Below are 25,358 nucleotides of genomic sequence, written 5' to 3' on the forward strand. Positions count from 1 at the left end.
ACTTCGCGTATGCGTAAATTGCTTGTGTGTGGCATATGCGTAACTCGCATGAACAGGACGAGAAGTTAGTGAGAGAAGTCTGTATGAAAATTTGTAAAATCTGTTGGCGGCAAAGACTTCTGATTTTTCTTTTTCTTGGCATTATGATGAAAACGATTGAGAAACTAAAACCGAATAATTTTTAATGTTTGTATATTGCATTTAAATATAATTTGTTCTTAAGCTGACGTGTTATTTAAAAATTTGACCTAAACAATTTGAATGCTGCTTCAAGTGTAGAAATAAATTGTAGTTTCATTAGTTGTAATTTTTATAAAAAAAATTATGTACAATAAACGAAATTTAGATTTTGCTATAATTTTATTGTTACTGTATAAAGTTTCCTTTGGGAATAGCTTAAAAGGTGCTGTAAGTTTAGATTCATGGACTTTTGATAAAGTAAGTAGTTTTCAACATTTTCTGCAGAATTATCCCTTAGGGGCTTGACTTTTTGTCTTTTTTTTCAATATTCCTATACCGGCGGTTTAATGCCGGCGTCTCGTAAAATTATTTACTTATTGCATGCATTAAGGAAAAGTGGCCTTTTTATCTTATATTCATCAAATTTTCTTCTTTTATTGTTAATACAGAAGAATTTGTTTAGCTTTTAAAGTTTAAACGACTTAATATAAATTTTTTACACTATTACTTTCTGGGCTGTAAAATTGCAAATAACCTAGAACATGCATTACAACTTTTTTCCCCTTAAAAAGATTTGTTGATTATTTAATATTATTTGACTTTAAATAGTTAAGATTAAGGATTTGTTTTCAGAGTAAAAACAAAAAAAAGAGTAGACATAACAGTTTGTGAAATAAGTATAAGGACGAAATTAATTTAAATGAAAATATGCTTTATTTTTATTTCATCTAAATGAGACTTTAACTTGCTCGACTTCTGTTACACAAATTTGTAATAACACTTATAGCACATAAAAAATAAATTTTGGCTTTTCAAATATGGATTTTGCAAAAATTAACACAAATCTAGAAAAAATATGAGCACATGTTTAAAAATACTTAAATTTTTCATCATTAATCAAAAAACTACCTTTTTTTTCAATCAATTGAATAAGCGGAAAGGCGATAAGTTCTGAAAGATCTCTTAAAGTGTCCATGGAACCTTTTTACCAAACATTTATTATATGGAAAACAAGATCCTTTTTTCATTGATATTAAGTGGCATTTTTATATACTTCTCTGGCTAGAAGTTCCCATAAGTGTTCGATTAAATCAAAATTGGGATTCCTTGCCATTAAACCTATTAAATTTATAAAATTAGCTTTACACCAGAGTTATGCGCTTTTAGAAACATGTATCAAAGCATTTTCCTGGTGAAACATATAGTCCCTTGTACAGTAGATATAACAAAACTTCTCCTACCATATTAGTCAGAATTTATTTTACTGTTGATAAAGACTATTGGAGTGGTTCCATTTGCCGCAAAACCGCCCCAAGCCATCATTGAGCCAATACCATATTGACGTTTAGAAAACACTTCTTTAGTCTTTCACAGATCATTCCAAAAATAATATAAACCATCAAATCTATCATGGCCTGGTGGCTGAGCGGTAGCGGTTCGCGCTGTCGTGCCACAGGTCCCTGGTTCGATCCTCGGGCCGGGCAAGGCTGACTCAGCCTTTCATCCCTTCAGTGGGTCTATAAATGAGTACCAAGCATGCTTGGGAACTAAACAATGGGGGTTCCGCGTTCGGCTGACCACCTGACCGGAACATCTGCTCCTGCACCCGAGAGCCCGAGGTCTAGAAAACTGAGATGGGCACAGTAGGCCTTGGCCCTCAGGGGCTGTCGCACCGCTGAGTTTATCAAATCTATCAAGATTGAACTTTTTCTTCATCAGAAAAAATTAAATCAGTCCATTTGTGACAAAGAGAAATATATTTTTTTGGCAAAGTCAACTCTTCTCTTTCGTTGATTTGTAAGAATATGGCATTCTACAAATTTTCCATAAAAAAGATTATGATGTTTATTTAAAATATTTTGTACAGTCCTTTATGGACATGGTGAATTCAGATTTTGTCTAACTTCATTTGCAGTTTCTTTTTTCTTCTTCTGGGAAGGCCCCTGATAATCATTATTTTCTGTTGATGAGTGCAAATGTCTGGTTTCCCTGTTTATTTTTTCATGCCATACATTCTAGGATTGTTTAGAAAATTATAAACTACTCTTTTAGATTTCTTGATTCTTTTTTAAATTTCCCATCCACGTAATCGATTTTCTCGAAAAGCAACAATTTTCCCTTTTTCCGAATCAGAAATGCGAGTTCCTTTGGGCATCATTCAAATGTCACGATGAAAGTCGACCAGTGTGAAATTTCTTTCATGAACCAATTTTTTAGTTCTGATTGTCATTTTCTATTTTCGAATATACAAATTTTTCACTAATTAGGGAAAAAATAACAATGTCCTTATACTTTTTTCCAATATCATTTCGAATTAAAAATCAAAGTAAATTTAAACAGGTTTATGTTTGGAAATTTTAATTAGTTTACACAAGGAATAATTCAATTTTTCTCCTATTCGTATTTAAAAAATTTGCAGGTTCTGTAAATAAGGTTTCTAGAATTGGTGATTTTTCACTTTTCCTTATACTTTGTTTGCTCTCTCTATTGATAGTTTTTTAATATTTTGCCTGAAAAAAAGATGCTTTGTTTCTGACTATATGTTCTCTCTATGTAAAAATCTTATTCTATATTTTTTGGCTCTCAGCCAATTGCAGATTCTTATATATAACTAATATATACTTATATAATAAATTAATATATATCTAACTAATATTTTCATTTTAAAGATGATATCTAAATTCAAAGCTTCATTAGTCAAGTTTGATATAACATATCCCTATGGTGAAAAAGAAGATGAATATGGAAAAGTTGCGGAATCTGCTCGATTTTCTCCTGATCTACTTGTTGCTGAAGTAGGAGTTCAGGGTTTGTATTATTGCATTAACTTTAAGTTGAATATCATGTTTGATTTTAAAATTTAATTGCCTGTTTCTATTATAACTAGTTTCATGTGATGTTTTTTGCTTCATTCTAAAGTTTAAGCTATTTAATAAGTGAAAATTTGCACTGTTCAACTTTGCATCTTCACAAAAAAATTTAGACTCCTGAAATTTGGAATGTATAAATTAGAAGAAATGTTGTCTTTATAAACAAATAATTTAATTAGCTAATAGAAGTCAAACCTGGATTCATCGTTCTTGCATATTTTGTTTTTCCCATAGGCACCCTCTTGTTTTAATGGTTCTCTCACATATATTATTCTTATAATATTAATATAGTAGACAATTAGTTAAATTTTTAACTTGTAAATTCCTATTTATATTTTTCAGAAATTCTATTGACATTTAAAAAAAAAAGATATTGAAGTTATTTCATCTTAAGGAAAGAAAAAAAATAGTAACTCCTGATGCTAATGGTGAAAAAAATGAAAATTTATTATAATTTAGAGAAAAATGCTTCTAAGAAAATTCTTGATGTTTATAAAATAATGAATGAAAATGCTCAAATTTATATTCTCAGTTTGAGAAATAGTTGCAGAAGCTGAAGAAGTGCAAAGGGGCAGCAAAAAAGATGGCAAAATGAAACCACATATTGTCCGTATTTGCGGAATGTTTTGAAGCTTTGAAACAACAAGACACTTTTTGCATTCACACAAACTTACCGAAAATGAGCAACAATCTGTTACAAATGTCGAAAATTTATTATTTAATCTAAGAAGGAAATAGTATGTTTAAATTACGATTTTCAAATATGTTAAGTAAATAAATGTGTTTATTCCTCATTCTTTTGCCTTACAAATAACTTTACATTAAGTGCAGAATTCTTTTAGTTAACATTTTTTATTGCTTTTTATACATTACTGCTTGCTTTTATTAATTTTCATACTTACTTTTTCATATTATCATGCTTACTATTCATACATTTTCAGATTATCATATGATATTTTATGCTAACCAACATTTTTCTATTTCTATTACTCGCAATGACTGGTTCTTTGAGGAATTATTAATCGAGTTACTACTTTAATAAATAATTTTTTTATATTTCCTGTTTTCAATGAAAAGTGTGTAATATTTTTTTAAAAATTTGAAAAATATTTAAGTATAAAATAATATGCTCATTTTATTATTTTCCGCCTTATTTTAAACTGAAAATCAACTTTTATTAAAATATTTTTCATAGATTTTTAATTTTATGTCATATATTTTGAATGTGCTTATACTTTTTTACAAAATTCAAGATTAAACTAAAATGTATCTAAATTAACAGTTTAATATACTAAAATTTAAAAAGCATTTACAAAAATATATATCAAAATAGAGATCCTGAATTTATCCCCGTTTTAACTATAATTATTGAATACCAAAACAGGGTGTTTTAAATTAACTAACTTTTGTTTTGAAATTAATTCCTTCTATATTTTTCCTATTTTAAATGCACAAACTATTTAACTAAGAACTGTGTAAATTTTTTCCATCTTTTTAAAAGATTTGTGTCCCTTTCCAATCTTGTTTCAATAAAAAACAATTGATCAAAATTTAAGTTTAATGAGAAAAGGTGAGACACCCATAAATATAAAAGCATAAAATTATTATATATTGACGCGATATTGCCGGAAAACAATGCTCTCCACTCGCAAGATTAAACTGTATGCCGTTTGTTATGGAAAATATTGTTAACCGCTTCCCTGATTATTCTGAGTTAACTCGGATGTGTATATATTGCAAATATTTATTATCCTGAGAAAACTCGGGCGTAGAAGAACTTGTCAGTTCGTTTGGTTTTTTCACATTGTATACTCTGCCAGAAGCAAAAGGTTTGTTTGTTGCCCAGGTTTGTTTGGGAGTTTTGCTGTTGGTTTGTGGGACTGCACGCGTGCTTTGTACGATTGTATATACAATGGTTACTGAATTTACAGAGAAAAAAGGGTAAAACAAAATGGCATATCACTTCACTGGTGTATGGAAATAATCACTTTGTGTTGTTCCTTGTTTTAAAAACTATCATACAAAGACTAATATTTAACTTTTTTTAATTGCCAAGATAACTCGGAATAGTAAACTGATGGTACCTAAATTACATGTATTTTACATATAAAACAATTTTAAAATTCAACTTAAAACTTGTGTATTATGTTTTGTTTTAGTTCCTTGTATACATTAATGAAATAAAAAAAAATTTTAATTTTTTAAATTTTTTTTCTTCAAAAAAATTGGTAAGGGAAAGTAAAGCAAAAGTTTGCTTTGTTATAAACTACAATGTCCTAAAACTTTTTCTTGTTTATTTTCACCTTTAGACTATGGTGAAAAGGAGAATTCTGATATTGCTGAACGATTTAGTGTTTCAAAAGAGGACTTTCCTGTTATAAAACTCTTTGTAGAAGGTAAAAGTGAACCCTATAGCTTTACAGGAAATGTTAAAGCTGATGAAATTAAAAATTTTATCAAGAAACATTCAAGTAAGATTTGTATTTTGATATTACTATATTTTGTTTTGAATTTCTTTATTTTCCTCTAAATATACTCAACCAATTTATCACAAGGGATAAAGAAAAAATTTGCTCCATTGAAAGAAAATAACTTTACTCTCTCATTTTTTAAGGAATGTACTAAACTATTCATTTGTTACCATGTAATACAGCTTACTTCTTGTATACTCTTTGTTGTTTTTGTTCCTAATCCTCCAACTTGTCTATTTAAATAGTGACATGAACTAATAACTAGTAGAATGCATATATTTAAAAATTCTGTGTTAAATTTAAAACAAATATTCTAAAAATAATTATTTTTTAAAAAATATGTAGACATAATTAAATTTGTTGCTTTCTTGTACTATTTTAAATTTAGTTTGTTTGATGTTAAACTATTCTTGTAATTCTTATTGCTATTGTATTAATCATTTTTAGTTTCTTCCATTTTGTCCAAATTTTTTCATTTTGTACAGTTTCTTTCGCTTATTGCCTGGTTATCTGGTTTTGTCCAGAACCTATTTCTTCCTGTGTCCTGGAAGAAATTGATTTCATATGGACAAAATCTCAACTCTTTTTCAAAGCATTTGAGTTTTAAGTATGAAAATCATTCCAACTCAATAAGTGTTATGCAATATTGGTGAAATAGCTAGTAAATATTTTAGACACAGTTAGTCAAAACTACAACTTAAAATAGCATTGATTCAATCAGTTATAAAATGCTAAGTAACTTTTTAAAAATATTGAAATTTTGGGATTTACGACCATTTTAAGGTCCAGTGTAATAAAATGTTGCTTTATTTTGCTTTCTTTAAATAAGGTGGCTATTTTTTAGAAAATTATATTCTAAATAGCTCCTTGATGTTTTTATGCCCTCTAAAGCAGAATAAGCATAAGCCTGTTTTAACAATGTTTCTAAAAATCTTTATTTTTAAATGCTGTTTTAAATTATAAAAAAAATAGCAACAAAATTAGTCTAAACCTACTCAGTTACATAATTTCTTTTTATTATCTTTCATAGGAGTTCGTCTTGTATTAGATAAATGCCTACCTCAGTTTGATGAGTTAGCAGAGAAATTTATGGCATGTAAAGGTAAAGATGAAATGGAGAAAGTTTTGTCTGAGGCAAAAGAACTAGCTGCTCAAGTAACTCTTGAGGTAGAAATAAAATCTGCTGACGTGTACATTAAAATGATGCAAAAAGTAATAGAAAGAGGATCTGGTTTTATTGCAAGTGAGAAAGAACGTGTTAAGAACATTAAAGATGGGAAAATAACTACAGCTAAAAAAGAAGAAATGCAAGGACGATTAAATATTTTACAATCTTTTCAATTTAAAGATGAACTTTAAATCTCATGAATTATAACTATCATTCGAATTTTATATTTGCTTGTGTATTATGTGTTTTATCTATGTGAATGGTATGTGTCGTGTAGTGTTTAATTATGCCTCTATCTTTTGTCTTTATACACTGGTTTTTTGATATAAAGTAGATTCTACTCTTGGGGTATATTGATTATTTATATTTTGTTCCCTCAAATGTTTTTAGTGAATGTCATAGTTGTGTACAGCACAAAAATAAAGGATACACCTAGGTCATATTTGCATATACTAAAAACTAAGAGCATGAGAACATACACTCTTGCAGCCATTATTTTGTGTATACCTATTTTAATCAAAAAGTATTCTGTCACCTTTGCCTTTAAATAAAAATAATTCCTATGAGTCTTCAAATTTCAAATTGCCAGTTGAAAAAAAAAGATAATTTAGCAAAATATTTATTAATGCAGATTTATTAGAGATTATTTAATCACCGCCCACCTGAAAAGTCATGAAATTCAGTATTGAACATGATTTTGGCTATTTTTTTTTAAAAAAAAAATCATGGAAAGTCATGGATTTAGGTTGCCCCAAAAATCTAATTTTTAAAATGGAATTTACCCCCCCCCCCTCCCCCTAATTTGGTGGTGTTCCGAATATCCAAATTTGTAACAAAATCCCTACTCGCATTTTTTATTAAAATATAAAATGTTTTTATAAATATAAAATGTTTTTATCATGTTCTTTAAAAATTATGGTGTTCTTTCAAAAAATGTAAGAAAAAACGACATTTCGAGAACGATTTATCTTTTAAACTTCTGTGATTTCAGAATTTTTTTATTTTTTATTTAATCAATTAATTAATGCTAGCTGAAGCAAGCCAGTCATTGGCGGAAAAATCAGGAGTATTTCTTTCCTTTCCGATGAACAAGAAAAGTACTTGTGGAATATAATTCTGCAGAAAAAAAGAAAAAAAAACTTTTTTTTTGGCTTTTGTATTTTTTTCCAGCCATTTTATTGCTCCTACTCTTTCTTTACACTGTTTTTTAAATTCAAAATCTATTAACATGAAGATGCAGAGTATAACAGTTTTGATTATATTTATCATTTCAATTCCTATTATTACAATGATTTTTTAAATTTATTGTGTTTTTGTCGAGAGAAAATCGTAACTTAAGTCATGAAGAGTTCTTGAAATTAGTCATGAATTTGAAAATCTAAAATGTAGCAGATACCCTGTAAATCTCTTGTTTAACTCATCTAAAAGTGTAACACAATTTTTTTTTTTTGCTAATGATAAGTTGTTCTAAGAAAGGCGTGTGAAATGAACAAAAAAAAGTTCAATGAAATCACTTTATAAGCTGTTTGTATTTTGTTGCTTTTTCTAATGATGCTAGACATGAATTGAATTGTTGTATATCTCATGTTCGGAAGATCCTACTCCCCACAGCACTTATTGCTATTTTGTTTATAGTAATTGGATTAAAATTCCTGTATACTAAGTTAAATATGTTATATACACAATCTTTTCTGACTATATAATAAAGAGTGCTGACAAAGGCAAGAATAATACTTATAGGCACAATAGTGGCCTGCACACCAACTGACCAGTCTGTGGATCCTTATTGTTTATCACCTTCAATACCAGATCCTTTCAAGGTTCCACCTTGCCAACTTCAGTAGGATCACTCAAAATCCATTACATTGCTGTTTTATGTGTAAATGGGAGATATAGAAATCACAGAGACCATATTCCGGGACAAGCTAGGAACTAGGGTGCCTTAATGGGGTTAGAGCAAGACGAGATTTACGTATAAGCTAAATAAGCTGTAGCTGGGGGCCCCGAGATGAGGAGGGTCCCCAGATCCTACTTTCCCCCCCCCCTCTTTTTTTTAAAAGTATTATTTGGAGCTGGGGCCTTCAGAAGCCCAAAATGCATTTTTTTTTCTTTTTTACATTGTCGGACATAATATAAATAGATGACTGAACAGAACAAAAAACTTCGTTGTCATTAGTAGGGAACATATCATCTTTCAAGCAATTTGAGTATTAATAAATTATTTATAATTAAACAGTTTTTAGTTTAAAAGGTAAAAAAGTTGGTTTTTTTTTTGCCCCATCATTCGATCATCAGACTATTTAATATCTGTTTCTAAGGATCAGAATCCCCTTTTATTTTACTATAAAATTGTACAAATGATATATTTAATGCTTTCATGCAGGGCCTGATTATCGCCTAGGCCCAATAGGCATGGGCCTAGGGCCCACACTTTCTGAGGGGCCTCAAAAATTAGTAAGAAGTCTAATGAAAGGTGGGCTAGCTTTGTGTTGGTTTAAGTATTAAATAAAAATAATTAATTCAGCTAATCAGTGACTTTTAGCAAAAACCACTGATTTCAATTGTTTGCGGTCACCAAACTCTTTTTATTTTGTCATAACATTGTTTTGTTGTTTTATATTTTGCTTGAATTTATAGATACATAAACTTTATCTTAGAATAATTTTCAATTGTCTGCTTTCAAAATTTCCTTGAATGTTTCTCTTGAATCATGCAATTCAATAGATTCTTTGTCATTGTTAGGACTACTCTTCAGTAATTTAATTTCAAAATATTTTATAAGGGGCCTGGAAAATTTGGTGGGCCTTGGGCCTGAATTTGTCTTGATCGGTCCCTGCTTTCATGTGATATGCAGCAGAATATAACTTTACTTAGATACTTTAAAATATCTAAAAAAGGACAGAAATTGTCAGTTCGAAAAAAAAATTAACTAATGCTTTTGAATAAGAATTTAAATAACTACACACGTGTGTTTTGCTATCTCATTCTATATAGCATTATTTAGAGTAGACAGTTGGGTGTGGGTGTGATGATGACGTAATAAAAGAGACATAAAAAAAGGGAAATTTTATTTTAGTTAAAATCCTCAATATTATATTTTTAAACTCCTCGAAAATGTAGTAAAAGAGGTATACAAATTAACTGTCGCAAACAAATTAATATTAAGTAAGAACGAAGCAAAAATGATATCGAAATATGCTGAATCACTAATGAGACCAGGATGAGAGACATCGAAACCTATTTGAATAGAATAACTAGAAGGTGTTTCTAAAATTCTGAAATCTATCAGGCTTTAATTTTTTTTTTCTGTCACAAACTTTATCTGTAATTAAAAATAATAAATTCGTTAGATTTCAATATTGGTTCTATTTTTTCGTTGATTAAATGTTAAACATTAACAGATATTTGTCTTTTAAAACATTTCATTCTATAATAAGATAATTATTCTACAATTGTAATTATCTAAAACTAATTGCTAATTCATATAAAGCTTTAGCGTGTTCCATTGATATGTTGAATGCTCGTTTTGGCGGGATGACCGGGACAGTTGCTCTTTCACATCCTAGCCACTATACACCATCAAGAGCAGAGCTGATACTTTAAACCCGTATGACAATTATTCGCTCTGATATTTAATAGACCCTTTAATAAATCCTTAAAAATATAAGCCAAAAATTTGCATAAATAATGACAATTTTTTTTCTTGAACTAAAATTTAGCAAATATACGTAAAATAATTAAAAAGAAAGCAAAAATAATGAAGAAATATTTTCAATATAAACATCAATTAAATAATATCAGCTTACGAAATGTTCCTTTTATTTGTACAAACAGTATTAATATAACGGCCCTCACCTGCTCCAGGGACTGCTGGATTGGGTTCAAAATGACAAGGCTACGGAGCTGAATATTAGTAGTCGTAAACTCGAAATTGGGTCGGCTGTGCAATGACTGTTATAAAATAAACTAATAAATTTGGCCGGGATAGCCTGGTTGATAGGGCGTTGGACTCATGCTCGTGAAAATGGGAGTTTGAGTCCAGCTGGCAGAAGAATACCCATGTATAAAATGGTGACTAGTGCATGTTAAATCTGACGGGGTCACAAAGTCCTCCAAGTTCTCATAACAAATAAATACCTCTGGGTTCTAATCTAGCAGTTCCCTCGTCTTCTGGATTGGGTTCAAAATGACAAGGCTACGGAGTTGAATATTAGTAGTCGTAAACTCAAAATTGGGTCGGCTGTGCAATGACTGTTATAAAATAAACTAATAAATTTGGCCGGGATAGCCTGATTGATAGGGCGTTGGACTCGTGTTCGTGAGAATGGGAGTTTGAATCCAGTCGCAGAAGAATACCCATGTATAAAATGGTGACTGGTGCATGTTATATCTGTCGGGGTCACAAAGTCCTCCAAGTTCTCATAACAAATAAATACCTCTGGGTACTAATCTAGCAGTTACCTTGTCTTCTGGATTGGTTTCAAAATGACAAGGCCACGGAGTTGAATATTAGTAGTCGTAAACTCGAAATTGGGTCTTCTGTGCAATGACTCTTATAAAATAAACTAATAAATTTGGCCACGATTGCCTGGTTGATAGGGCATAAACTCAAAATTGAGTTTGTTGTTTAACGGCGGTTATAAAAAAAAATAAAACTAATAATCAAATTGTATTTTCTTGTTCTCTTTCTAACTCTTTGCATATTTCCTACGCACATTCAAAATTTCATGTTTCTAAGTCTTATAGATTTTGTAACGTAAAGAAAAAACAATTGAGAAAAAAATTCGCGAAAAAATCTCAAAAAATTGCAAATAAAATATATTCAAAATGAATCTAAAAAAAAAAACTCTGTTAAATATATAGTGGCCCAGCACGCCAAATTTTTACTCTGTGCTTAAAATGTGTTTCTTTTGTAACTTTTTCCCCTCGTTCAAAAAATATGTGCAATAAAAGAAAGGTTCTACATAATAGTCTCATCACAATTAATACAATTAACAATAAAGTAATATTATTAAGTTTTTTAACAATATAATGTTAATACTCAACAATAAAAAATAGTGACAGTAGGTGTATAGAAATGGAATAGAACTTATAAGAGCCCCATCATTTTCAGTAGCTTAGGGCCCCACCAAGCTTAAATCCGGATGTTAGGTACTCATTTTATCAATCAACTGAAGGGGTGAAAGGCTGTGTTGACCTTGGCCTACTGAGGATGAAACCCAGGACCTGTAGCACGAAAGTGCAAAGCGCTACTACTCAATCACTGAGCGTAAAATTAAACATTTCTGCGCTAAAATATCAACAATTATAAATCAATTTAAAATAACTATTATTATTACTACTACTAACTACTATTATTGACTTATTAAGTCAATTTAAAATAAACCAATTTTTTAAATATACATATTGAATTATATTTAAAATATATTATTATAAACTTACAATAAAATGAATAAATTAAAAAAAAAAACATTTTTTTAAATGAAAATGATTTAGTCAAATAAATGGAGTTGGAAAAAAAATATTTATGTAAGAATCGATTTATAAATAATTAATAAATTTTTTTCATGAACTTTAAAACTTTTTGCTAACTATGTTTGTTTTCTTAAATAGCTAGGTTTAATTATTATAATTTTATTAATTTTGTTTTGATTATTATAGTTTTATTAATTTTGTTTTGATTATCATTGTCTCATATGTCAAAATCTCATTATTCTTATTTAAAAATTACAAAAAAAATATCCTTAGGAGAAATGCTATTTCTTTTTAAAATTGAAATCCATAGTGCAAAACAGGAATTTACTGTAGCGAAATTTTGAGGAGATAGTTTCTCGATTTAAAATGAACACAGTTACAGTTTAATTAACACGATTACAGTTTAAAATTATAGCTTTGCTTCAAGTGTAAGGCACATAAAATTGTGGTTTCGCAGTGAACTGATCGTTAATACACGGTTCTCAGCAGATCATCGAAGTCAAGCATCACTGGCTGCGGTCAGTGGGCGGGTGGGTGACCACTTGGATCAGTCTGCGTAGGGACCGAGGGTGTGTGGTACTGGTCATCGTTAAACTGTTCTGCAGTAAAGTGCTCGACTTCGCGTGCAGGTCACTGAGCTACCGAAGCAGGGGTGCCTCCTCCTCAGAGGATCAAAATTGTGATGGCATGTCTTCGGATCATCCTCAAGGATGCTTCCCATATCGTCGCCAATAGTCCATTGGCAGCTCTAGTGCGACGTAAATGAGCTACTACTACCACTTAAATTATGACTTTTTTTATTTTCCTTTGTGAAAGAACTTCGCAAAGCCTTGTTAAGATGACTCCAAACAAGTCGTTTACCTGAAAAGCGCTATAAGAGTCAAGAGGTGGTCCGCGAAACAAAAGAGCGGGTAGTAAAACGCAGCTGATTTGGAAAATAATACCCTGCTCGCGTTGGGTATTTCAGATGACGTCGCAGATTTATAGGGTTATTGTTATAAAGCAGCAGCGGCTTCTAAGAGAGTCTCTGAGTAAAACCATTCAAGTGCTGTTTTAACTGTGACTGCACAAGTTTGACAACTTCAGTAGTCTCTAGAACGATTCGTTGTTTCTGTTTCGCTTAAAAAAGCTAGTTTATAAATCATCTAGGGGCTATGTTTGTACTTGATCTTGTTTACTGTTATTAATGTCATTAAAAATTAAAACCCACTTATATATTAAAAAAACTCTTTCACTCCATCCATCAGGTTTTAGCTGTTGACAATAATTTGAAACATCTGCTTCTAAAATTTGAATACATGGCTGTAACGCAGAGTGTAAATTGTAGTCTTGATGATATTGATTTAAATAGTTTAAAAGTAAGCTATTAAGTTAAACCAATAAAAATTTACTTGCAAAAAAATTTACTTAAAAATACCCCTAATTTGAGACATCTCGCTAATTCCAAAAACAAAATTTTCTGTTACTATCCCATTCTGCTTCACTGACACTCGCAAGCAAACTAAAGTCAATATCGAAATTATGCTGATATTTATATTTAAATACTAAAATCTTTTATCATTTATTCATAAATTATGATTCTCAATCGACATTGTTTATGTATCCATATTATAATGCACTGTATCGAAATATTTTGATCCTTAACGTATTCATCATTGAATGTTTTATTGGATACTTTTCATGTACTTGTACTTTTAACACCTTTTGCTAATTTAATCAAGTTAAATTTACCTATTATTGCGTTTAATTGCTTAAACTTAACGATGTGTAACGTCTATACAGCTGATTCTTCAATTACTAATTGGATTAGCTTTGTGTTATATCATGTTTTAAATATGATCCATGTTTAAAATTTTTTACTTTTTTCTGTATGAATATAATATAAATTGATTATTGTCCTAAATTTTAGCAGGCGAGATATTTTCTGTTTTTGTTATTTTAGATTAGCTTTAAAAATAAAGAGCTTCTTTAGATTTTATGCTTTTTATTTAAAGTTTTTGTAGTTGCATTGCTTCAAGTTTATATAAATAATTATTCTATTGTCCCCTAAAAATTATTTAGCTATATTATTAAGAAAAATCTATTTTCAAATATTTGTATGGATTTTTTAAAAAATTTTTTCAGGAACTTATGATTGGAAAATTTATAAAATGCATTTTGATCCTACTATTTATTGAAAGTTCTTGATTTTTATAATTTTAAAGGATGTATTCTATTTTTTATTTTCCGCATTCTTGTAAGTCAGTAACCCAGGGTAGGCCATAAGAATTTTTAAAAATTGAAGTTTTTTACATTTTTTATGAATTTTTTATAACTTGTATATTTAGTTAAGGATTTTTTTTTTTTGACGGGAAGTTTTTATAGTAGAATGGGTAAAGATTTAAGCTTTTTGTTCATATTTGCTATTTTTTTTGAAGTTTGGAAAATAAAAGCTAAATATGTTTACCAAATTACTTAAAACAGTTCTGTGTTTGTTTGTTCTGTGTTGACCTTAGAATACTGTAATGCCTATAGTTGTACAATATAGACACGTGCGGTGTGTGGATATATTCATGGAGACTCTTAAGTTGTGGCAGATATTTTTTTTTTAAATTAATTTTTTAAAACTTACTTATTTTATTCCACAAAATTGCCTTTTTAGGTGTCAATATTTCTAGAGGAAATATATTTTAAAATAAATATTTCTTACATTGATTGTTAAACGAAAATAAGCAGAAAACAACATAATCAAAATTTATGCATGCTGGGGGATATTTAATGTTTTTACTTTTTTTTTCTTTTTTTAATAAAATTGATCTGTTTTTAAGAAATGTTATGAGTTTGTAGAAACTTTTGGGTTGTGTGCTAGATAGCTTCTTTTCTTTTTTTTAAAAATCTTTTTCTGGTTATGTCTATTCTTTTGATTATTAAGTTGCATTGTTGTGCACATTTTGTTTGGTTTGTAGTTAAGCGAACTGAACTTATGTAAAAGAGTTTTTTTTATAGTAAAATTGTCGAAAAAGAACTGCATTTTATTTGACAATGCATTAAATTTGTTTGAAAGAAAGATTTTGTATTTTGTAACAAATGCAAACTTATTTAAATATTTCAGTTTGTTTTCTTTTTAATATTATCTCTCTTTCTCTCTCTATATATATTTATATACGTATATATATATATTTATATATTTATATGTATATAAATATATTTATATATGAATATATATATATTATATATATATTTATATATATATATATATATATATATATATATATATATATATATATATATGTATATAAATATATTTATATATGAATATATATATATATATATATATATATATATATATTTATATGTCTTATAAGAATATTTTTGTTTGTTTAAATTAGGATCCTGCTGGTATATTTGAATTGATTGAAGTAGTTGGAAATGGAACCTATGGACAAGTTTACAAGGTAGTATTCTCACCTTTGAAATATCTCATTCGTTGATATACTTAATTCATTTTTAGAATATTAAAGAGTATCAGAATTTCCGGTACATCCACACTACTCATTTTCAGGGTTCTAATAGAATTATCTGTCTAATAGTCCCAAGCTCTCCAGATAGGTCTCTTTCTATACCTTTAGTCCATGTTTTAAGGAAAATATTAGGCATGTAATGAATAGTGATTTGGCTGAATACCGAATATTTGGCCAAAAACACAGGTGGAGTATCAAATATTCAACGACCAAATGACCACATTTTTTTCCAAAAAAATTATTAGTAAATATTATTTTATAGTAATAAATAAGTTAAGTCATTATTGAAAAATAATCTAACTTAGCTATATTATTAGTGGGTTAAATAGAAAAAGAAACTATAATAGTTATCAATTAGGAATATTCAAGATAAAAGAAACTGACAAACAAATATTAAAAAAAATAATAAATTAAGTTGCAAAGAAGTTGAAAAAAAGAGATGTAGAAAAAAAATCCTCTTAGTTCTTAAAACAAAACATTAAATGCTAAATATATTTTTTATTGCTTTATAGATGTAGAATAATAGATATAAGCTTAATAAATAAATAGTAATGGGCTTAATAAGTAAATTATAACTTTTAAAGTCATGACTTATAAAAAAACGATCTTGTGGACAATAATCTTATCTTAAAATAATGTTTTTTCTTTTCTATAAATTAAGAAAAAAGATTTAAATGGTATTTTTTATATATTTTTTTTAGTGCTCATTTAAAGTTTCTTTGGAGAAAACTTAGTTACTATGCAAAATTGTTTTTCTATTTCTCATATTTTCTTTGAATAAGCAGTTTTTTTTTAAAATTTATTTTTAAAGCTATTATTCAGTTTTTTTTTTTTAAGTGAAGCCATTATAGTCTTCGACGCCCGGTGGCTGAGCGGTAGCGCTTCGCGCTGTCGTGCCACAGGTCCTCGGTCCACAGGTTGACTCAGCCTTTCATCCCTTCAGTGGGTCGATAAATGAGTACCAAGCATGCTTGGGAACTAAACACTGGGGGTTCCGCGTTCAGCTGACCACCTGACCGGAACATCTGCTCCTGCACCCCAGAGCCCAAGGTCAAGAAAACTGAGATGGGCACAGTAGGCCTTGGTCCTCTATGGGCTGTCGCGCCACTGAGTTTAGTTTTTTTTTTTCATTATAGTCTTCCCCCCTTCATATTTGTGTCTTTTTATTAGAACATTATTTGCTATACAATGGATTATTTATTTATTATTTTTTCTTGTTGTCATTTTAGGGACGTCATACAAAAACAGGACAACTTGCTGCAATCAAGATTATGGATGTCACTGAGGTAACTTATTTTTTGCAATTTTTATGTAAATTTTAATTGTCTTTAGTTAATAGTTTTATTAACTTTCATATAAGAATGACAGAAAATTGAATAAACTTTTCTTATTTGTAAAGAGAACTTACAGCTTTCAAAAATTACCAAATTAGTTTTAACTATACATTTATGTTCGTTGGATGTGCTACTTCAGTTAGGTTTTTGCTCTTCCATTCATATGATTTGTTTTTTTAAAGCTGAATGCATGATGTTTTTAACAATGGAAATACTTTGTTCTGCATAAAAATTTTGTTTAAGTGGAAATTATTTTTAATTGTGAAAAGAAACCTGACAAGAAAATTTTTTTTTTTTTTTTTTTTTTTTTTTTTTTGTCAGTTTAAATGTAGGCCTATGTTACAAGTTTCATTGTTTGAGAAGAAAAAAATAATGAACTACTAGTTGCAAAAACAGTTTCAGATTTGTATGATTGTTGCAAACTAGCATGTTAAAGCAAAAATAGTTTCAACATTTTATACAGTTCAAATCATTGTTGATTTTCTTTATGTTTACTTAAAACTGATGCTTTTGAAAGAAAAAAAAATTATTAAAAATACATAGCCTTCTGACTTCTGTGAGAAATTAGGAGGAATGTTATTGAGGAATGTTAAATAGAATTATATGCTTTTTACAACAGATTCAATAATCACATTTACTAAAACTGCAAACTCTGCAGAAATGTTCCATTAAATTATTACAAAATTTGCACCGGATTCATTAAAATTATGCCATGGGCCAAGTAAATATTTTTTATGTTCAATAGTTTTTATTTAACGTATAATTTCTCTGTTTTGTGCAGTTTGACCAAATATTCGATTAACCTAAGGTCAAAAAGCACAGCAAGTTGTCAGCTTGCAAAATTAAAGGGCATAGCAATATTTTTTCAGTACCAAAATCACTTTAATTTGTAACTGAATTTTTTTTTTTTTTTTTTTTTTTTTAGTCAAAGAGACATTTACTGTTTCTAAAACCTTTTTAACCATATGAATTCAAAGGTAAATTTATTGATTCAAAACTAGTTTCTCTCAGGTTAAAAAGAAAAAAAAATCTGTTTGCTCTAAAAATGTAGTGTGATTCTTGTGCATCGATAATCTTATGTACAGAATAAAATGTCTATTTTTGTTTTCTAAAATTTTGAAACTAGTTGGTCTTAATAAATTTCTTTGCATTTTCCTATTTATTATCCATCAATGCAAAAAGTGCAGTTTATTTTGTATTTTATTACATTTGTATTTAATTATTACTTTTAAATTTTAGGATGAAGAGGAGGAAATAAAATTAGAAATAAATGTCTTAAAAAAAGTAATGTATTTAAATAGATTAGATTCTGTTTTTTATTTCACTTTCTGACACTTCTTAAAATTTATTGTTAAATTTCTTGATCAGGAGAATTTATTCAGTACCTGAATAACTTATTTAAAGGTGAATATAGTAAACTAAATTTAAAAAAAATTAGTTTAGCAAATGATAGTAAAATAAATAAAAAATAATATGCAAACTATTTATTAAAACCAAAAATTTTTATTTAAAAATACTTTTAAGTTTATGCAAAGTAGTTATTTGCAAATATGCAACTGCAAAGAGGTGAAACTTATTATCTACTTTTAAAAATGTACATGTAAAATACAAATTAAGTTATCTAAGTAAAAACACATTTTAACTTCAAGTTATGAGCACAAAACTAAATTAAATCTACTAATTTTTCTACTAAATTTTTTTTGATGTCATCTTAAGCTTCTACATGATTGAATGTATTAATTTGTTTATTCCTATTACACTCTAGTTTAAAGAAACTTTAAACAGTCAGTACTCAAAACAACCTAAAAAACAATACTGATTTTTTTTTTTACCTCATTTTTTCCCTTTCATGTCAGATTTTTACTGAAGGAGAGAAAATTTCACATTGGAGTGCTCTTTGAACTAAATGCTTGTTTATGTTTGAGAGAAATTGAAAGAGAAGAATTCGTTCATCAGCGATTGATTACTATTTTGCAGTGGTTTTTCAAATGTTCCAATTGATTTTTTTTTTTGTTTTTTTTTTTGGTTTAAAAAAATCTCTAGAAATTTTATTTCAAGGAAAAATTTTTTTACTCAATTTACAAAAATTCCAGTTATTTGAGCTTTTAGGTTCGTTGAATTTTGGACAGTTGGATTTTTACTGTAACATGGTACGTATAGAAATAACATGACAAAAACTCCAACTACTATGAATTCTCCATAGTTTCAGAAAATACTTTTCCCAGTAAAAATGTATATTTTAATAAATTAGAATGAAGAAAATTTCATTCACCCCTAAACACCAGTAATTTAAGCACGCACACAGATATATATGGCTATATTAATGAATGCTTAGGTTCTAATTTTTTATTATTTTTTTTTATTTTTGATAAATGTGTTTCAAAAAAATTTGTTTCAGTTCACTACCACTGAAAAAATAATTTGTAGCAGTTTGAAATAGTTGAAGTCTCAGACATATGTAAGAAATGATAAATAAAAAACAATAAATAAAAAAAAAAACATTGACTCATCTCCCTTTATTAGTTGACCAATAAAGCGATGCACTTCAAATGATAAACTTTCACTTGCAGCCAAACTACCAATATTATAATATCAGTATAGAAAAGTTTTGAAGAGATTCACCATGAAAAAGATTAAGTCTTAAATAAATTTTAATCTCACTGCTCATTTGCTATTGGTTTAACCCCTTCCTTCTCGCTCCTGTGAAAATGACGGGGTGATGTTTCGCCCTCTATTTCTCGCTCCCGTAATATTTCTGGGCTGGAGTGTTCAGTAATAACGCACCAATGAGAACAAAACTAATTCATTTCTTTTGCCTGGAAAATATTTTATTTCTTATTTTGCATACCAAATGGCAGTACCAGGATATTTTTAGGGTAATTGTAGATAAAGAGAGGTAGTAAGAGATGTAGGAAGGAAACCTGATATTACTGTCCAGATTGTGACATTGTCCTCTGTATCTCATGCTTTGAAATTTATCACACAAGAAAAAATTACTAATCTTTATTTATATTATAAGCAAGTTTAATAAAATTCTTTTTTAATGTTTAAAACACATATTTTTTAAATTTTCCTTGCTTGCTGGAAAACCAACATTAAGTCATAGTAACCCTGAATGATGGGTTTTCCTAAAAATTTAATTATCTAAAATTTCAAGCTAAAAACAATTTAAAAGTGAATATATATATATTGTTCATACACATATTTTTATATAAGTTTCAGGGATAAAAAAATAGGCACTTTTATGACTGTTTTCTTGAAAATTAACTGATCGTTAGGGGGTTAAAAGAATTGTGGCTGAACAAATTTTGAAACATGTTTTTAGCATCATTCAGAAGTAGTAAAAATGTAGTGATGTAAAATTATTTTCAAATATATTTGTTTTATTTGCTTCACATCAAAATTTTGTAAGCTGAAATTTGAGTAAGGAAATTTACTGGTATATGTTATTTAACTACTACTAAAAGTACAGCAGTTATAAAATTAGTTTCCAAATGCATTTAATCTACTACATTTCAAAACTTTGTAAAAGCTTTACTAAAACTGTTTCAAACACAAAAATGCAAGAAGATTTAAAGTTTTTTTTTTAATACTTTTAAATTATTTTCTAATGTATATGAATTTTACTATAAAACATTATTATATTTCATGTAATCTTTGTTAATGTGTTAATAATTTTTTTCTCAGTATTCACATCACCGTAATATTGCAACTTACTATGGAGCTTTCATTCAAAAATGTCTACCTGGGAAAGATGATAAACTTTGGGTGAGATAAAACTGTTTTTTATTTTTCAAAAATAATATGCATATAAACTATATAAACTAAATCATAACCTTTTACTCAAGAACTTGACGGCAAAACTTTTCTGTGTGATAGGATGTATCTAAACGAGCAATATTCATCGTAGAATGTATCATCGGAACACAAGTTAGAGCAGTGAGAAGTTAAAAGGTAGTTTTCCTTTGTCACATTTTATGAATCAACGCAAGAATGAGAAAAGATGTGTAAGAAACTTTTTATTCGAGGGAATGTTATTGATGTACAAAGAAATTTCTCAAAGGATTTTCCATCAGCTGCAATGCAGGCATCTCACCTCTGGTGTAGGGATAGACATACATTTGTTAAAACAGCAAGCAATTTCTTTGAGCATCTCTTCAAGCAATTCCTTGTAGAAACAATTACATCTTTTTCCTTTGAGCAATATCAATAATTTTCTTGTGAATGAAAAAAAAATTCTGAAGCATCTTTTCCCATTTTTATGTTAATTCTTTAAATGTGACAGTGGAAAACTACCTTTTAACTTCTCTCTGCTTGTTTTTTTTAATACATTCCGTTTATACATACTATGACGAATATTGCTCGTGTAGATGTGTTCGTTCACCCAGTTAAGTTTTGCTATCTTGTTGAGACTCACCATATATAATATATATATATATATATATATATATATATATATATATATATATATATATATATATATATTGTATACTAAGGCAATGTAATACTGTTTTTATCATTTGTTTTATAACGGATTAAACTCATAATTTGATGTAGTAGTCAAGTTGTTGTTAAGGGGTTAAATGGGCTTTTGCCAGGCAAAAAAAGCATATCTCTTATTTTTACTATAATAAAAAAATTATCTTATAAAGCATGTATCAAAAAAAATTTGAATAACATTTTGTTGAATTTTCTTATAAAAATTATGACAGTTAAGCTGTTGAAAATTAAAAGATCCCCTTAGAAAATAGTAACCTTGTGGTGGACAGCATAGCTCATATATATATGAAAGCTTTACATGAAATCAAAAAACCAAACATGTTTTTGTTAGTTGGTGAGTAAATTCCTGATTGCATTAAAGAATTCAAAAAAAAAAATAATAAATAAATTGGAATTGATAGTAGAGTTGCATTCTAGAAAATAAGATTTTCTGTAAAGTGTAGATTTTTATTGCCTTGTAAAATGAACCGTGAAGAGCCAAATTAGCTTAAAAAAGGTGTGAAAAAGAAAATTAAAAAGTTATAATTGTAATCTTATATATATGTAAATGCATTCAGGTTACACTCTTAAATATTAACGCTTGTTACTGCCTACCTTCCATAATAATGATTAATACATGAAGTGCTCTTTGCTACACCTTAAACATAATGTTATTTTTTGGGCCATCCATTCCAATATAAGTAAAAATATTCTGGCAGCAGCCCATTGTGGGCCACAAGAAGTCGCAGAGGTTATGTTCCAAACTTTTGAGACTAACAACATGATTGATGCAATGTGGTCATCATTGCTTAAAAGTCACTTTTACTTTCCAGTTAAGCTGGAATTTGCTTATCCAGTTAAGCTACCCATTGATCTGAAGCTTAGTAGACTTCAAGCTGCGACTGGGAATGAAACTTCAGTCCTTCATATTGACAATTGAGTGCCTTAAGCACTAAGCCACTGCAACTCTTATTCCAACATAACCATGAAAAAGTTTAAAAATTTAATTTTCAGGGAATTGCTCCAAAAACTAGGGCTAAACATTTTTGCACTTTCAAAATAACCAATTTTCTTTTGATGATAAGTTAATGGTTAGCTAAAAGTCTTCTGGAAATCATTCAAACCACTATTTCTTTTAATATTGTGATCAATAAATGTGAAGTTTCTTGAATTCTCTAAAAACGAAGAAAGAGGGACAAGGCCTCCTACTCATTAGAGTAAGTAGTCTTAGAAGTAATCTATGGTCAAAAAGATGGTGTTTGAGAGTACTGAAAGATAAATTATATGTATAAATATGACCTCAAGGTGCTTTAGTGCTCTTTCTTCCTTTTATTTTTCTTGCCTTCAGTGAAGTGAAAATTCCCTCTCTCGGTCAATTGACCGAGCATAGTTGCATCTAACTCATGTGCCATTAAATTTAAGCAAATGAACTAACTCAACATATATAATTTATGGGATTAATTATGAGAAATCGTTTGCCTTCTATAAAATACCTATACTTTTTCAATTAATATGTTTACTTTGTAGTTGGTCATGGAGTATTGTGGAGCTGGATCTGTAACTGATTTAGTAAAATGTAAGTAAATTGCTTATCAAAGTTCAGTTTTATTTCTTATAATTGGGCAAGCCAAATGTGCATGATTTTAAATTATATGATTTAATTCCCAGCTACTAAAGGACAACCAATAAAAGAAGAATGGATTGCTTATATCTGTCGTGAAATTTTGAGGGTGAGTAGCCTGAAAAATTAAAAAATAATTTTCTTGATTCCAATTTGTATTTATTAAAATGTATAGAACTGATTTGTTATTTGCTGATCATCAAATTATTAAGAAAAAATGCAATTTTTTCAATCTGCAGTTTTAAAAAAAAGTAATGAATTTCTAAATTTGGAAATAAACACAGTAAAATATGCATTTTATAGCTTTAAAATATCGTTGCAGTTTCTATTAATAGTTGTTCTCTCCCTGTCGCTAGTTTTGAAAAAAAGTCACTAATTATCAGGTTTAAATAATTGTAGTACTCTAAATCCCACCTTTTATAGCTTTTAACTTATGGTCAATGCATATCACCCAAGAAAGAAAACGTTTCACCCTGAGTAACTTTTGATTGGATTTTTCGACTTAATTTTAGTGTTTAGAGAGGGTGATCTCAAATATGCTAATTAGTTAGAACAGATTATTGTCATGCCATAATGGGCATCACTTATTTCCTAGCTTTTTAAAATTTCTTTAATTTTATAAATTTAATATTTTTAATCTAATTTTAATTAAAACAATTGTTAGAATATGGGTGGAGCTTTTTTTTAAAAAGATTTTTTTTGGGGGGGGGGCAGCTGCCTTTAATTAAAATAATCCGGTTTGTTGAATATAGAGGTATCTCAATCTCTTTGCTTTTTGTGTAAACCATATCTTTTAATGCTGTTCACAAATAAGCAATCCAAATCCTCTTTAATTGATCTGCTATCATGTTGAGTTACTTGATGATAGTCATTTTTCTTGTACAGAATGATTTATATATTTTATCATAAATTTAATAATAGGTACACATGTTACAAAAGAAATTTTACACGCATAATAAGCATTGATAGAGAAGTATAGCATTATAAATATATAGCTTTAGCTTTTTGTGTAAACCATATCTTTTAATGCTGTTCACAAATAAGCAATCCAAATCCTCTTTAATTGATCTGCTATCATGTTGAGTTACTTGATGATAGTCATTTTTCTTGTACAGAATGATTTATATATTTTATCATTAATTTAATAATAGGTACACATGTTACAAAATAAATTTTACACGCATAATAAGCATTGAAAGAGAAGTATAGCATTATAAATATATTAATAGTGTTGTCAGAAAGGGTTAATACAAATGTATTTACAAATCTACAATAACAGAAATTAATTTCAGACCCACTGATTCTTTTTGTTTTATGTTTATCAAATATTGTCATCAATATAAATATTTTTCCCAGTTGGCTGAAATAAAATATCTGTAATGGTTTTGAACTCACTTTTTTGCATGCTGGAATGGATTTCATGCTTTTAAGAAAATTAAGTGTGGGGTTCAGAAATTGTATTTTTAGGATAAAGAGGATCATTCCTTTGAAAAACTCGATTTTTGAAATAAATAAAAATTTTATTTTTAAATAGTTAAATTCTAAAGTATCTCAAAATTTTTTAAGATATTTCTTTTACATTATTTTTAATATTTAATTTTTGTTTTCTTCTTATTAATGTTATTGAAAACATATTACATACCTGTTAACAAATGGAGAACACTTGTGTTAATATTTTTTTTTGAAACTTATTTATAGAATATAGTATAATGCCCACATTTTTTTCAGGGTCTAAGTCATTTACATGCAAACAAGATCATTCATAGAGATATTAAAGGACAAAATGTTCTTTTAACAGATAATGCTGAAGTTAAATTGGGTAAATATACTTTTTTTCAACATTAAGTATTGTACATTTTTTGCTGTAAATTATTTTTTATAACTAGTTTTGCTTTATTTTAAAATTTGTATCGTTTGAAATTAGCTGTTTTTGTCATATTTATCTCTTCATTTACTTTTTTGTCACTATTAATAAAATAAACAATGTTAATTAAGCAGTTATTTATAAAATGATTCTTTTATAAATAGCTAATTTGTATTAACTACAGAAACACTTTTGAAAGTATTGTTTTGTTTTTAATCTATATAGTTAAATAAAAACTTTGAAGTTAAAAATAATTTTTTTTTTCAAAAATTTTTTTCTTGTTATATTTTATAAATAAAATTATCTCTTGTTTAATGATTGCTTTTATTTTTATGCTAGTACTTTTTCCTATAGATATTTATTTGATAACACCAAGTCCAATTAAATGTTTTTGAT

The 25,358-nt window shown here is 28.2% G+C and overlaps 2 protein-coding genes across 3 annotated transcripts in view; both read left to right on the forward strand.

The window, feature by feature from the left end:
• On the forward strand, positions 1–7,034 carry wbl (endoplasmic reticulum protein 29-like protein wbl). Its single transcript, XM_016065079.4, has 4 exons — positions 1–438; positions 2,850–2,988; positions 5,360–5,521; positions 6,552–7,034. Exons 1-4 carry the CDS (start codon positions 325–327, stop codon positions 6,878–6,880), a joined length of 744 nt encoding a protein of 247 aa, XP_015920565.1. The 5' UTR covers positions 1–324; the 3' UTR covers positions 6,881–7,034.
• Positions 7,035–13,219: 6,185 nt separating this feature from the next.
• Positions 13,220–25,358, forward strand: part of LOC107449496 (serine/threonine-protein kinase mig-15) — a 65,852-nt gene continuing 53,713 nt past the window's right edge. Inside the window, exons 1-8 of one of the 2 annotated variants that reach the window (XM_043045543.3) lie at positions 13,220–13,522; positions 15,533–15,598; positions 16,894–16,950; positions 18,238–18,282; positions 20,686–20,766; positions 23,005–23,053; positions 23,146–23,207; positions 24,827–24,917. In XM_043045543.3, coding sequence (XP_042901477.1) covers positions 13,463–13,522; positions 15,533–15,598; positions 16,894–16,950; positions 18,238–18,282; positions 20,686–20,766; positions 23,005–23,053; positions 23,146–23,207; positions 24,827–24,917 — 511 coding nt within the window. In that variant the 5' untranslated portion in view covers positions 13,220–13,462. The remainder of the gene's footprint in view (positions 13,523–15,532; positions 15,599–16,893; positions 16,951–18,237; positions 18,283–20,685; positions 20,767–23,004; positions 23,054–23,145; positions 23,208–24,826; positions 24,918–25,358) is intronic. The other variant, XM_043045542.3, reaches the window with a different exon arrangement.

Source organism: Parasteatoda tepidariorum, chromosome 12 (genome assembly GCF_982258835.1).
Source record: "Parasteatoda tepidariorum strain Cologne lab strain chromosome 12, Ptep-v5.0, whole genome shotgun sequence".
In the NCBI taxonomy this organism is placed as follows: domain Eukaryota; kingdom Metazoa; phylum Arthropoda; class Arachnida; order Araneae; family Theridiidae; genus Parasteatoda; species Parasteatoda tepidariorum.